The 15,785-nt window shown below is 38.0% G+C and overlaps 1 protein-coding gene across 1 annotated transcript in view; it reads right to left on the bottom strand.

Annotated features, from left to right (window-relative positions):
• ACOXL (acyl-CoA oxidase like) overlaps positions 1 to 15,785 on the bottom strand; it is a gene marked incomplete at its 3' end in the record, with an annotated part of 406,243 nt that overhangs the window by 105,843 nt on the left and 284,615 nt on the right. Inside the window, exons 14-15 of the mRNA XM_021710927.1 lie at positions 10,411 to 10,520; positions 2,591 to 2,702 (exon numbers count right to left, since the gene is read on the bottom strand). Coding sequence (XP_021566602.1) covers positions 2,591 to 2,702; positions 10,411 to 10,520 — 222 coding nt within the window. The remainder of the gene's footprint in view (positions 1 to 2,590; positions 2,703 to 10,410; positions 10,521 to 15,785) is intronic.

Here is a 15,785-nt window from a genome sequence, read left to right on the forward strand (position 1 = left end):
GTCTCGCTGCCCAGGCGGGTCTCGAACCCGCGGTCTCAGGCAATCCACTCACCTCAGCCTCCCAAAGGTGCGGGGTTACAGGCTGAGGCACCGAGCCCGGCCAGTTTGAATATTATTGATGAATAGAAATGCTATTGATTTTTGAACATCGATTTTGTATCCTGAAACTTTACTGAGGTTGTTTAAAAGATCTAGGAGTCTTTTGGTGAAATTTATGAGGTTTTCTAGAGATAGAATCATATTGTTGGTGAAGAGAGATCATTTGACTTCCTGTCTTCCTATTTGGATACCTTTTATTTCTTTCTCTTGTCTGATTTCGGTGGATAGGACTTCCAGTGCTATTTTGAGTTTTCATTTGTCCCAGTTCTTAGGGAGAACGAGTCCAACTTTTTCACATTCAGTATGATGTTGGCTGTGGGTTTACCATAGATGGCTCTTATTATTTTGAGGTATGTTCCTTCAATGCCTAGTTTGTTGAGGGTTTTTATCATGAAGGGATGTTGGATTTTGTAGACTTTTTTTCTGCATCTCTTGAGATGATCATATGGTTTTGTTTTTAACTTTTTTATGTGGTGAGTCATGTTTAGCGATTTGCATACTTTGAACCATCCTTGTAACCCAGAAATAAAGCCCACTTGATCATGGTGAATTATTTTTTTGATGTGCGACTGAATGCAATTTGCTAGTATTTTGTTGAGAACTTTTGTGTCTACGTTCATCTACTAGTCGATTGTTTTCTTTTTTGTTGTGTCTTTGCCAGATTTGGGTATCAGGATGACAATGGTTTTGTAGAATGAGTAAGGGGGGAATTCCTCCTCCTCATTTTTTGGGCATAGTTCCAGTAGAATTAGTACCAACTCTTCCTTGTACATCTGGTAGAATTTGGCTATAAGTATGTCTGGTCTAGAACTTTTTTTGATAGTCAGGGCTCTTGTTTCCTCTACTGATTCAGTCTTTTAACTTATTATTGGTTTGTTCAGAGTTTCCATTTCTTCCTGTTTCAGTTTGGGGAGGTGCGTTTCCAGGAATTCATCTATTTCCTCTAGATTTTCTAGTGTATGCATATAGAGATGTTCATAGTAGTCTCTGAGAACCCTTTGTATTTCTGTGCACATTGGTTATAACATCACCTTTGTTATTGTTGATGCTGCTTATTTGGTGTCTGTCTTTTTTTCTTTGTTAATCTAGCTAGTGAAGTTTCCTCTTTAGAAGAGTACTTATTCAATTTGGTGAGTAAATTCTAGATTTTTAGGCTATGTCAAGGTATGAATCTTTTTTCCATTAACATCTGGATTTTTGTTTACACTAAAGGAATTCTTTTTCTACTATGTCTGTGATTATTCTTTCTGCTCCCTTTGTTGCAGCATTTCCAGGAATATGTGATACCCATAGGTTAGATTTCTACCATTTCACTCTGTATCTGTTATCCTCTCTTGCTATTTCCTCTTTAGCTTTTTCTCTACAGTCTTGGAAACCTAGTTCACAGATTACATTTTCTCCATTGTTAATTCTGCTCTGTACTATTTCTATAGCATTGTTTTCCCCTTTGGGTGCATCCTTCTCTTATTTTGGCTGGCTCCACGTTTGAGAAGGGCAGGGCATAGGGAGTGACTTAACCTAACCTGAATGCATTCTTGGGTGTTGACAGTGCCTTACCTCACATCTAGGCCCGAGGGATGAATTGATTTGCACAACCGCTAGCCTAGCCTCCAGCAAGTACTCATTCAGTGTGGTTCTGCTCCACAAGGGTGGATCTTCACTGCTTTCTACTTTCAGGCCTCTTCTGTCTCCAAAGCATTTCCTAAGAGAATACCTATCCCCATGTTATACTGAGAGACATGACATTAACAATGATATGAAAAAGGATTAACTGGAGGGGGAGAGTTGCAGAGGCACAATTCTGTCCCTCCTAGAACGTAATTTCCATGTAGGAGAACGGCAGCTCAGATTCTGGTTATAGGATCCCCGAGCCCCTAAGCCTGGACAGAGTGGAATGAGTAAAGCCTTCTCCTGGGGTCTTGTTGGCTATTCCATGGTGGATCCAAAGATGAAACAGATATTGATGGAGTGAGTGGTGTTTCCTCAAAGCAACCCCGCTGACACTATACTTGGGAGAAATTCTCTCTAGATTTCTATCAATGCTAATACAAGTGCTTATGTTTTTTGCAAAGCTTCATGGGTATTTTAACAGGAAACAGAAAGTATCTTAGACTAACCCAATGTAATTGTTACATATGCCTGATGACGTTCCCCTCCCCCATAGAGAACAAAGTATTTGTTATACATATGAAACAATTATTTTTCTATTCCAATAAAGGCTAAAAATTATTCCATTCATCAACTACCATGGCAGTCACATGATGCTCGTGGTGGAATTCTAAAAGACAACCTAATAGGGGTTAAACATTAAGATCCTGGCCTCCAGAGCAAGCAAGGCTATCATGCAGAGTGGTCTGTAGGAACTCTAGCCATTTCCAGGAGATTGTAATTAAGCTGACTCATCCTCTACTAAATTTAGCAGATAGTTCACCAGCAAGGATATGCCTTAAACACATGTCAAAAGGAAAAGCATAACATAATGTATCTTTACCTTATTATAAATTCTGGCCACCAAACTCCGCTGAAGAACCCTTTCACGAAAATTCACTGCTTTCAACAGAAAGGTGAGATCACTGACAGTGTCCACGTTAACTGCCAGGAAACTGAAGGAAAAAGACAGTGACCATCATTACTCTTTTGGTCTCACTGAAGAATTTCATTTGAAAGAAATAGGAGGGTTTGTTTTCTTCAAAAATAATTTTCTTCCCATAGACAAGTAGTATGTATACATAATCTCTCCCATCCTCTCACTGACTGTATTCATGCTTCTTTTCGGTATTTTTTGATGCATGCTTGGCTCTAATTTATTCCATGTGTATGGTATAGAGATAATTTGATTTCCTGCTTTTCCTACTTACTATTGTATTATAAATTGTGATAAGTACTTATACATACTGTTCACTAACAGCCATATAATTTCCATCAACTGAGTTTATAATAATTCACTTAGCCACTGTTGAATGTTATAACTAAATATTAATAATCAAATATATATGTTACAAAGTATTTGTCAAGGATACTATTTATTAAATACCTTATGTATCAGAAACTGTGCTAGGTACTTGCTGTGAATTATTCAATATTCTCAAGTTCTGGGATACTATAATTGTTCAATGCAGAGTTCAAGAAACTGAAGCTCAGTAAGATTCAGTAACTTGCTCAAGGTCCACCGGCAGAACACAGTCAAGCTTAGGTTCTGTCTTGGGAGACACCAGTGTTTAAGGAAAGAGGAGCCCTAGAGGGAAATCAGAGGGCTGTGGGCAAGCTCAGTGTAGGGAGTGCCACAGAGATGGTGTCTTTTTCAGCAGGTAGCAATTTCCACTTTCCCCATTTGGCAAATGAGGAAACTGAGGCACAGAGGAGCTAAGAGGCTCAAGCACAAACTGACTCAAACCAAGTTTCTCTTAAAAACCCATGCAACTCTGTCTTTTGTGCTCATTTTAACGCCCTCCCTATCATGAACCTCTAGATAACCTAAACAAACAGGTAAAGAGTTAATTTCACCTAGGGTTTCCCATTGTACCGCCACCTCTTGCCCTCCCCTTTGCTCACATCCTGAGGAAGTAAGTTATTATAAGACTTAAATAACTTAAATTCCCATTAACTAAAAATTAAAAATCCAAGTAGCTGTTGTTGCCTCATCAGAAGGCATAAGAGAAACTAACAAGCAATTGATGCAGTGCTTTTGAGACTGCCAAGTGCGGAATTCATAATCGCCCTCTATTTAGACAGGGATAATGGGGAGGGGGGTTATTTACATGCCAATTACCAGAACATTTAAATGATATCAATGCTTAGTCTGAATCTAGGCTTTAGAAGGTTGGGTTTCTGCCTCAGTCTATTTAAACAAATGGCATAAAGAACTTTCATCTGTTGTTGAAAAATACATTTTAGACATTCTAGGGGCTGTTACTATGAAACCTGGTGATTGTGACTGTATTATCAGAAACTACCTTTCTTGGGATATTTATCATAGAACACTGTTTGTTCAATGAGGCTGTGAACTGCATGTGCTGGAGGAAGTGGATCTTACCCACTCACCCCAAGTCATGTGAGTCACATGTCAGGCTTGAATACACTACATAGCTCTAGGAGTTCACCCTGTGTCCAAGATTGTGCAGTTGCTCTTAAAAATAGGAATATCTTTTGATGGGCACCATGATATTCCTATTTTTAAGAGCAACCGCACAGTCTTGGACACAAGGTGAGCTCCTAGAGCTATGGAATACTACGCAGCCATAAAAAAGAACAAAATCATGAATTTCGCAACAACCTGGATAGAACTCGAGTCTATAATACTGAGTGACCTCTCACAGAAACAAAGATCCGAGTATCACATGTTCTCACTCATATAATGGACCTTGAACATCCAATGTAATACTATAAGAAAATGATTGACAGTACTGGGAAACTATGGGGGGGAGGGGGATGGGATTAACAGTAGCAAATATCTGTCTGGGGATGGGAAAACACCTCTTATCAACAGGGTGCCTGAATGAAACGTAATTGTACACCTAACCCTTAACTGTACCCCACAAAACCATAATAAAAAATATTGATCAATTAAAAAATATATATAGAGGAATATCACTAAGGGCAACCTCTTGTGGATTTTACAAGAAGGTTCAACTGACTTTTTAAATAACATTTAGGTGAAATTAAAATGCACGTCATTAGTCATCAGGGAGATGAAAAAGGAAGCGATGATGAGGTAGCACTATATACCCACTAGAATGACTAAGATTAAATACACTGACATCAAATGTTGCTGAGGATATAGAGAAACCAGAACTCTCTTACTTGTTGATGGGAGTGTAAAATGGTAAAAATCACATTCTCACAGTTTCTCATAAAGCTAAACAAATACATAGCTTGTGATCCAGCAATTTCACTACCACTACTCGCCTAAAAGAAACAAAAAACATATGTTCACAAAAAAACTTGTATAAGAATGCTCAAGACAGAGCTACTTGTAGGAACAAAAAACTGAAAACATCCCAGGTGTCTATTCATTAATACGAGAATTGAAAACAAATCCTACTATATCCATAAAATAAATTATCACTCAGTAATAAAAATATACATGACAACATGGATAAATCTCACAAAGCATTACATCTAGTTCATGACCCAGCTATGAAAGAATATATACTGTGTGATTCCATTGACATAAACTCTAGAAGAGAAAAAAAAAACTAATCTGTGGTGAGAAAATAAAAAACGAATCTATAGTGTGCCTGGGTGGTGGAATTGATGAAGAAGGGACAAGAGAGAACTTTCTGGAGTGATGATACATCTTAATAAGCATTTTGGTTACACAGGTGTGTGCATCTGTCAAAACTCAGTGAATGTAAACTTAAAATTTGTACATTTTGTTGTATATAAATTCTGTATAAGAAGCAAAAGAATTGCAACCAAATATTGAATTCTAGTTAATGATGTTCATGCTTAATTATTTAGAAGTGTGCTGGACTATGTCTACAGTTTACTATGAAATGCATCAAAAAGAGAAAGTGAATTGATGGGTAAGTTGAGAGATTGATACATGGAATCTATACATGTGATAGTGACATGGCAAATATAGAATATATGGAGATTCATATACCCATGGAGGTATATGAATGTTCACTGTAAAATTCTTTAACTTTCCTGATTATTTGAAAATTTTTACAACACTAAATAGAAAAACATTTGAGTGCAAGGCAGAATCTTGACTTTACTCAACAATACCACCTTCTAGAGGAACAAGGGCTGATAACAGTGGAGAGGGCCCTAGTGACAGGTTCCTTGAGGAAGGGAGGAAGGCAGCCCTTGCAGGGACAAGCAAGGGCAGAATGGGGCTATTTTCAGAGCCAGGTACAACCCCCTCTCAGAGCTACTTCCCTCCAGGGTTCCTCTCCCTGTCAAGACCCACCTGCCTCACCTGATATCCTGGAGCCTTTTCAGTAACACGACCAACTGCTCCAATGGACCAAATGGGAGGTAACCTCTGGGTGTCCACACAAATGGCTGCTTCCTGAGGGATTTCAGGGTACCGGGAATTCTCCACTCATCTTCCCCATGCCCCCACCTGCTCACGGGTACTTCTCTTGGGGGTTCTTATCATGATAGCTGTCCTACTGCTGCCCCTAGTCACTGCTGCATCCCCATTGTAGATGGGTGTAGATAAGTGCCCAGTACACAGTGAGCGCTGAGAACATGTTGGATGACAAAGGCTTTCTTTAATATAAAGGTCAGAGCAAGTAAAGTTTGGGGATTTACATGGGTAAACACAGAGAGATGGAATCAATAAAACCTGGATGTGCGAAAGAGAGATGTGTACTGTTTTGGAGGTTAATAACTGAGACAAAAATAAATGGACTGGAACTTTCCAAATATTTACAATTGGAATGCTGCCTTTGGCACATCTCAAATCCACCCTGGAAAATGTGCTAGAAGTATAGATTTGCATATGTGTGAGAGCATATCATGCTTTCAAAATGATGGAAACAAGCCCTGCTCTGCTATCTGGAAAAGAAATGAAAGGGCAGATGATTTGCAGCCAGTTGGGGAAAAAGTTTCCTGAAAGGATGGAACTGATTCTGGTGGGGAGTTGTACTATTCTTTCAACTCCTTATATGTTGGACAATTTTCAAACTAATGAAGGGGGAAACCATCAGTACTATAAAATTCCCACTCGGGGCTAGACATGTCAAAAAGATGCTCTGACTCTCTAGTGTGTGTGAGGACAAATGGAGACATTAAAACTAAGACAGACTTCAGTGAAACAGTCCTAGGATGTGGGAGCTCATATTTTCAAGATTTAAGATGGACAAGAGTATGAATAAACAGAAAACTGAGCAGCAATGAAAAAGGGGAAAACAAGACAGATTACAGATTTCTTAATTGTATTTTATCCCAATGGATATAAAAAGTCTCATGCCATCATTTATTGTGCTTCCACATGTATACTCAGGATTATGAGATTATATTTTCTGATGAACAGTTGTATTACAAATTAGTTCAATATATTTGGGTTATGGAGACCAATAATCTCATTCCAAATAATAATAATTTTAAAAATACACACAAAATAGTAAGAAAGAAGACAATATGTTTATGAGCATAAATAAATGAAATAGAAAACAAAGGTACAACAGAAAAGATCAATAAAAGGAAAAGGTGGTTGTTTGAAAAATAATAATAAACTAGACAAATATCTGGTGAAACTGAGCAACAACAAAGGGAGAATGCATAATAAAAAATTTTAGGAATGACAAATGAGACACAACTACAGATCTAGCAGAAGTTAAAAAATAATAAAGGAATAGCATGAAAAACTTTATACCAATAAAGTCAAAACCAAATGAATAAACTCATAGAAAAATACAGTTCATCAAAATTGAAACAAAAATAAAAGACCTAGTATTTAAATAATTAAACTAATTAAATAGATAGTTTAAAATATTCTCCAAGTCCAGATTAATCTCAAATAACTTATCAAATTTTTTCATAGAATAAGAAACTACTCGCAAAATAGTTAATGATGTTCATGCTGTATTATTTTGAAGTAAGCTGAATTGTATCTATACTTTACTTTGAAATTCATCAAAAAGAGAAAGTGAATTGATGGGTGAGGTGAGAGATTCCTACATGGAATAACTCTTTGAAATATTACTCTATGATAGCAGTAATAACTTTGAAATAAATATGTATCCAGAAAGCACAAGCATGGAAAACAATCCCCCCCCCACAATGTTAAGAAGCCAAATCCAGAAAAACATAAAGATAGTAATATAGCATAAAAAATTGAATGTTTTTTAAAGTATGCAAGAGTAGTTTAACATTAGAAGATTCACAAAAATTATAAATCAAGTTAGCAGAATAAAGAGAAATATCATAAAATCATTTCAACAGATGCAAAAAAAAAACCATTTTATAAAATTCATCCATTAATGACAAAAACTCATTAAAAATGTATGAACTTCTTTAGGAAGTGTGCCTACCAAAACTTCATGAAACATCATTCTTAATAGTGAACTGTTAAACTAGTTGTTTTTAAAACCAGTAAGACAAAGAACACCTTCTATGACTGTTCTATCCAAATTGTATTGGAGATCCCAGCTCTTGCAATAAAACATGAAAAGAATAAAAGAAATACAATTGAAAAGGAAGAAATTAAAAAATCGTGTTCTGCAAATGATTGTCTACAGACAAAAAAAACTCCAAAGAATTTATAGACACATTTAAAATAAATGTTTTTATCAACAGACTAGTAAAGAGATAGTGTCTAAATGAACTCCCATATATATGGAGATTTCATAAATGCGAGAGGGGACCTTGCAGATTGTTAGGAAAGAATAGCAAATTCAGTAAATGATGCTGGAACAATGACTACCCCTAAGGGAGAAAAAATAAAACTAGATCCCTTCCTCAAACTACAGACAAAATTTTCCAGTGGATTTGAGAATTAAATGGGAAAGGTTAAACTTTCAAAAATATATATTTCATGTCCTCAGAATAGATGAAGCAGGAAGTGTTGAATATAAAATAATAGACTGATAAATTCAATTAAATTTAAGAATGTATGCTAATCAAAAGACAATAAAGAAAGTGTAAGCAAACTAAAAATTTGGAGAAGACAGGTGAAGCATCTATAGCAACAAAAGAAGCCCTAAAAATCAATAAGAATAAGATACACACAAAAGAAAAAAAATGAGTAAAAAACATGAACAGGCATTTCACATAAGAAGAAATACAAATGGCATATAAACATGTGAAATTATGCTCACCCTTAATAGTAATAAAGAAAATGCAGTGTGAAGTCATGATGAGAGATCATTTTTCACACTGTATTAACACAAATTAAGAAGTCTGATCATACTAAGTGTTGAGTGAGAATAAGATATGACTCCACAAGATACATGCTATTGGTGAGTGTGTAAATTTGTACAACTACTTTGAAAAATAACTTGGCACTACTAATAAAGTTGAATACTGGTATATTCTGCAATGCAGCAATTCCACTCATATGTAATATATGTAATATATACCCTAGAGAAGTGTTTTCCAAACAACAGATTACAAATCACTAATAGGTCACAAAAAAAGTTTAAAGAATGGAGACCAGTATTCTCAAAAAATTAAATTTTAAAATACCAGAAAGTATCAATAGTTATAGTAAACAGGAAAGTAAACATTATTTCATGGAAAATTTGCTTCAATTGTATCTATTGGGGATACTCTGTAAATGTATAGATGCCTATGGGACCATAAAGCATATTTTTCCCTCTATGTAATGTCAACTAAGTTTGAAAACCCTGTGAAAACTCTTCCATACATTTTCCAGAAAACATGGACAAGGTGTTTTTTCACTTAGGCAAAATATTTTTAAAAACAAACTCAACCCAAATGTCCACCAATATTGGAGATTAGGATTGATAAATAAATTAAGGTTTATACATATGATAGACTATTATAAGATGTTTGTCAGCTACACATAACATGTGGATGAATCTTAGAAACAAAATATTGACTGAAAACAGAAAGTTACAGAATACCACATATATTTTGCTTTATTGATAAAGCAAACAGACAATACTAAAAAAAAAAAAATCAATAAAGACAACCAAAAGCATGGATCTTGAAGCTAGACTGTCAGAGTTCAAACCCCAGCTCTGCCACTTACTAGCCATGTGACCTTGAGCAAAATACTTAACTTCTGTGCCTCAGTTTTCTCACTTGTGGAATGGAACTAACAACTTACCTTATGGGGATTTTAGGATTAAAACCTATAAAGTATTTGCAAGAGTGAACATGTAATAAAGAAGAAACACAAGTAGAAAGAGCAAAATTAGCAATGTTTTAGTTTTTAAGTTGGGTAGTATTAATTTTACATATTCAGTCTTTTTGCATATACCAAATATTTGAAATTTTTTTTTTTTTTGAGTTGGGGTCTCACTCTGTCACCCAGACTGGAGTGCAGTGGCCTCTCCTGGCCACCGCAGCCTTGACCTGCTGGGCTCCAGCGACCCTTCCGCCTCAGCCTTCTGAGTAGCTGGAATTACAGGCATGCGCTACCATGCCCGGCTGATTTTTTGATTTATTGTAGAGATGAGGTCTCGCTGCCTAGGCGGGTCTTGAACCCGCAGGCTCAGGCAATCCACTCACCTCAGCCTCCCAAAGGCACGGGATTACAGGCTGAGCCACCGAGCCCGGGTATATTTGAAATTTCTAGCAAGAATGACTTGTGCCACATCAAGGCTCTATAAACTCAGGCTCAGTGGTAAGACACCAATGGCAGGTGAGGTTGAACGCCTGAAAAATACGTACCTGGTTCTCAGCTTGTCCCCCACAGACTCAGCCCAGGTTTGGAGCAAGCCAAAGAGTGGCTTTTCTTCATACTGTTTGGTGTATTGGGCCAACAGTTCTCGCCCTACAACCTGTGAAAAGAGTTTATCACTCATCAGCCAGGTCTCAGCAATGTAAAAAAAAAAAAAAGCCAGAGTATCTTTAAATACTGCAGTTAGATAAAGTCTAGCACACTCCTTGGAAGGGATCAAATACAAGACCTCATCTTTTCAGGAGTCCCCATTTCCCCATGGCAAATGTAGGGCACTTATCACACCACTCTTTATGCCACCTCGTGGCCCACTTCACTAACTACTGACCACTCTCCCTTTGCTTGCATCAGCCTCTAACATCGTTCCTGGGACCAATTATTTTAGTGAACACTTCAGATGAAATCTGCTTGCCTTCTGTGGACCAGATAGCTGATCTGTTCTCTCTCTCTCTCTCTCTCTCTCTTTCTCGATGGGGTCTCACTTTGTCACTTAGGCTGGGTGCCATATTCTGTCATCCAACCTGGAGCGCAGTGGCATGATCATGGCTCACTGCAACCTTGACTCCTACGGGCTCATGTGATCTTTCTGCCTCAGCCTCCTGAGTAGCTGGTACTACAGACACACGCCACCACTCCCAACTAATTTTTTTTATTTTTTGTGGGGATAAGGTCTTGTTATGTTGCTTAAGCTGATCTCAAACTCCTGAGCTCAAGTGATTCACCTGTCTTGGCCTCCCAAAATGCTGAGATTACAGCACCCGGCCTAATGGCTATATAGTTTTCTATGTTTCAGTAAGTCATAGCTACCTACACATTTCTATCTGGTTGGGCATTTAGGTAATTTTCAATTTTGTACTGCCATAATAGCCTTGATATCAATACAGTCAAATAGCATTGTCCTTTTTTGAATTACTAAGAATAAATGTCCATGAGTTTGACACAGAGGTTCCTAAAGAGGATCACTCTGCCTGTGAGAGGGATATTGAAAACTTGTCATGGCATTTTTGTCTGGGGGAGCTTTATTAGGATTGATAGGCAGAGCCAGGCATGCAATGCATGGGACAGTCTCAGCCAAAAGAGGACTGCATCACACCAGTATCCTGTTGAAGGCCATGTGGTCAAACACATGCAGGCAATTGAGAGTCCAGAGTCCAACTCAGTGACAACAAAGCTTTCAGGTTCTCGCAGTACCAGGCCTATGGCAGGATTAAACTCCCCCACCCCCTTGAAGCTAGGGGCGCTTTAGGTCAGTGCAGGTGACTCAGCCATCCTCTCCTTTAGCGAGTGACTAAGCCATCCTCTCCTTTCCGGTTGCCATGGCAACCTGCAGTGTGCCCAGTTGTGACTGGTCCATAATCCTGGATCTCCGTCTGCAGCTGAGGCTGCCATGGTAATTCTGTGTGTAGATGTAGGCATTATTATGTCTTACAATGCTTGTATTCACTTCCCTTTGTTTCCTCGAAATCTTCTCTTGAATTATTGAAATTATGTCTCTAGATAGGTTATGTGATCTATGATTTTATTTCTGGATTGTAAAGGGAATGTTACAAAATATATATTGTCAAAAAGAGGGCATTAGGTCCAGTAGGACTGAGAATCACTGTATTATGGGTCAAAGAACATGAATATTTTTATGGCTGCTGCTATACAAAATTAGTGTGAGAATCAAGCTCTGCCAGGGTTGGAAAAAATAAACTAGCTTTAAGTAGAATTAAAATTAAAATGATAAAGCAATCAAGCTCCGTTTCACTAACACCATGATTAACATCTACATGTTTTTGTTTTTGCTTATCTATTAAATTTATGATGGCTGTAAATCTATCTCCCTCCTTCTGCAAAAGCAACATCATTCCAAGTATTAACAAACTGCTTTCCCTGATTCCCACCTCATAGCTTTCCCTTACTTTCATCTCCACAGTATTTATTGTCACCCGGTGTGATAGAGCACAACTTGTTTCCTGGCTTATTGTCTTTCTGCAACTTGGAAAGGAAGTGCCTGGAGGTCAGAGTGTGTTCATCCTTGTTCCATCAGACAATGCACAGCACAGAGTCGGGAGGTGAGGAATCATCTTTGAATGAGGGAAGGAATACACAAGTTTCCTTCCTGTTCTCAAAACCTCGTCCAATATATCAAATTATTTCATGATCTCTTTTAATTTCTGTCACTACTTCCACCTTTTCCATTTAAGCAACTTAAATTGGGAAAACTCACTCACATTAGAACTGAAATTAGAATGACTTAATAATCAAGTTCAGGTGCTAAACTTAAAAGAAAAGGAAGATGAACTGGGTTCTGGCTAATATCACAAAAGCAGATTACTTATTTTGGATCTTTGCTCCTTATCTAGGTCATGAGACAAGAAACATGGCTTTAAAAATAAGTTTATTTTCTGCTGTTGATGCCCCCTTGGTGAAAGATTAAGTGATTTAAGCTATCAGCTACCATGGGATTTGGTCATTACAGTCTCTAGGTCCAGTCCTTTATTTGATAAATTACCAGAGAGAGGAAAAGACAGACTAGTTATCACCTAGACTGAGCATGCATCCAACACGTGCTTGTTTCATCTCATAGATGTGTTTCCAAATATATTATAATATACTATGTAGCATATATAAATAAAAGTACTGACTCTCTTATTATAAAATAATTACAGACTCACAGAAGTTGCAAAGTTAAAATATCAGACTGTTTCTCCCCAGCCATCACCCATATTCCTCCAAAAGTGATCTCTTAGCCATAGTTATTACCAAAACCAAGAAATTTAATGACATTTCTATTCATTAAACATTTTGATGGTATAGACTTCATTATTTTAAATGGATATAGTAGTAGATAATTTTGTAAAGAGAAACTTACTTTTTTTGCAATGCAAGTGATTATATCCTTATCTAAATCTGATATTTTACTTATACCAGATTTTCTTCAGACAACTTGCTATACTGCTTCTTTCCAGGTGATTGTGGGTGCTGTTTCTGTGGATTTTTATACAGGTCTCCAGTTCTATACCATATCTTTTCTTATACACCTGCTCAGGAGCCACTTTGTTAAGAGAACTCTAGGGAACTCCATGAGTTGTCAGAACAGCCATGTTCTTTTCTTTTAAAAAAGGTCCCATCTGCAGGACGAATCAAGTGAATCTACAGCCGGCGTTTGGAAACTATGAGTCTTAGCTATTGTGCAGAATGATGACATCATAAGCATGCGTTTGCAATCAGTATCATAAGCATCATGCAACACTGATTATGTAACACCAATAAAAGTTATTCTTTAGGTCAAATCACTTTTCAAGACATCTATGAAGCAACTAGCATTTCTACACAGTAAGTATTTCACTGATTTATGCTAGGTACAGTAAAATTTGGATTAAAAAGTCTAACAAGTAGGGTTTGCTGCCAAGGTAGAAATACTAGGAGCCAATTGGAATAGAAAAATATAATTCCTTAGGAAAAAGCACCAGATATCCATTCTGTATCCAGGCAGTGGGGCTGCACTTGGGTTTGTACCACACACGGTGATGGGTTCACTCAAAGGGTTAGTACTCATGGCATTGTCCCAAATCACGCTCCAAGCAGACTTAGGCAGGACTAGGTGCATAGTTTGGAGCCCAGTGCAAAATTTAAATGCAGGACCCCTGGTTCAAAAGTGACTGAGAATTGTAAGATGGTGAGAACAGAGCATTAATCCAGGTATGGGCCCTTCTGGGTGTCAGGCCCACAGCACATGTCCCTCCCCATGAAGCTGGCCCTGGCCTAGGGAACACCCTAGGACCCAGATCATATTTGGACACCCACATATTGCATGGGACACACTTACATTAAAACATTATTTGTTGTTTACCTGAAATACAAATGTAACTGGGCATCCTGTATTTTTATTTGTTATATCTGGCAACCCTGGGTTCCTGCAGCTCAGGGGACACCCAGGGGTGTGAGGATAAAGAAAAGACCAGGTGGGCATGATTTCTCCACCAAGCATTTTAGCTTTCTACCTCTTTTAAATGCTGGACATCCCTTTGAGGAGAATCTTAAAAATTCCCTGGCTAGCAAAAGCAAAAGAGATAGGAAAGGGGAGGGGGAGAAGGAGAGAGAGGGGAGGGGAGAAGGGAGGGAGGGGAGAAGGGAGGGAGGGGCGGAGGTGGGAGGGGAGGGGTGAGGAGAGAGGGAAGAAGAGAGGAGAGGAGATGAGAAGGGAAGTGACAGAACTGGGGAAGAGAACTGAGGAGAGGAGAGATGACTTTTAAGACTTTAACACATAAACCAACACGTAAGATGCTTTGAGCAAAATTGCTGGGTCTTAAACATGGATTTGAACTTTAAACTAAGGAGGATGAACAGATCTGAAGCAGAGAGTTAGGCCCAAAAAATTAATACACAATTCAATTGAATGTAAGAGTGACTGAGTTTTTTGTTGTTTTTAGTTAAATTTGGACCAAATTTAATGCATCTTCTTAATGTCTTTTCCCAGTTAAAAAATAAAATGGTTTCCCTCCTTTGTAATTTCCCTCGTCCATTCCACCCACATTTATGAAGTACACTGTACGAGGCATCTATTGTTTATAACGAGTACAGGGAGTTTTAAAAAGATGAATTAAAAATCAGCCGGGCGTGGTAGTGCATGCCGGTAATTCCAGCTCCTTGGAAGGCTGAGGCGGAAGGATCGCCGGAGCCCAGCAGGTCGAGGCTGCGGTGGCCGGGAGCGGCCACTGCACTCCAGTCTGGGCGACAGAGTGAGACTCCAACTCAAAAAAAAAAAAAAAAAAGATTTAGGATCTTATCATCAGCAAACAGGGATAACTTGACTTCTTCTTTTCCTATTTGGATATCCCTGATTTCCTTCATTTGCCTAATTGCCCAAGCTAGGACTTCCAACACAATGCTGAACAAGAGGGATACGAGTGGGCAGCCTTGTCTTGTTCCAGTTTTCAGGGGAAATGTTTCCAGTTTCTGTTCATTTAGCAATATGTTAGCTGTGGGTTTATCATAGATTGCACTTACTCCTTTGGGTTATGTTCTTTCTATACCTAGATGTTTGAGGTTGGATTTTATCAAAAGCTTTTTCCACATCTAACCAGATAAACATGTGCTTCTTGTTTTTACATGTGATGATGTATTTTATTACATTTATGGTCTTGTGAATGTTGAACCACCCCTGCATCCTGGGAATGAAGCATACTTGGTCATGGTGGATGATTTTTGAGATGTGTTTTTGGATCCAGTTTGTTAGAATCTTGTTGAGGATTTTTGTATCTATGTTCATAAGGGAAATTGGCCTGTAATTCTCTTATTTTGTTGTTGGATCCTTACCTGATTTGGATATCAGTGTGATGTTAGTTTCAGTAAAGGATGTGGGGAGAATTCCATCCTT

The sequence above is a fragment of the Carlito syrichta genome, unplaced genomic scaffold (genome assembly GCF_000164805.1).
Source record: "Carlito syrichta isolate Samal-C Ts95f unplaced genomic scaffold, Tarsius_syrichta-2.0.1 Scaffold301652, whole genome shotgun sequence".
Taxonomy (NCBI): domain Eukaryota; kingdom Metazoa; phylum Chordata; class Mammalia; order Primates; family Tarsiidae; genus Carlito; species Carlito syrichta.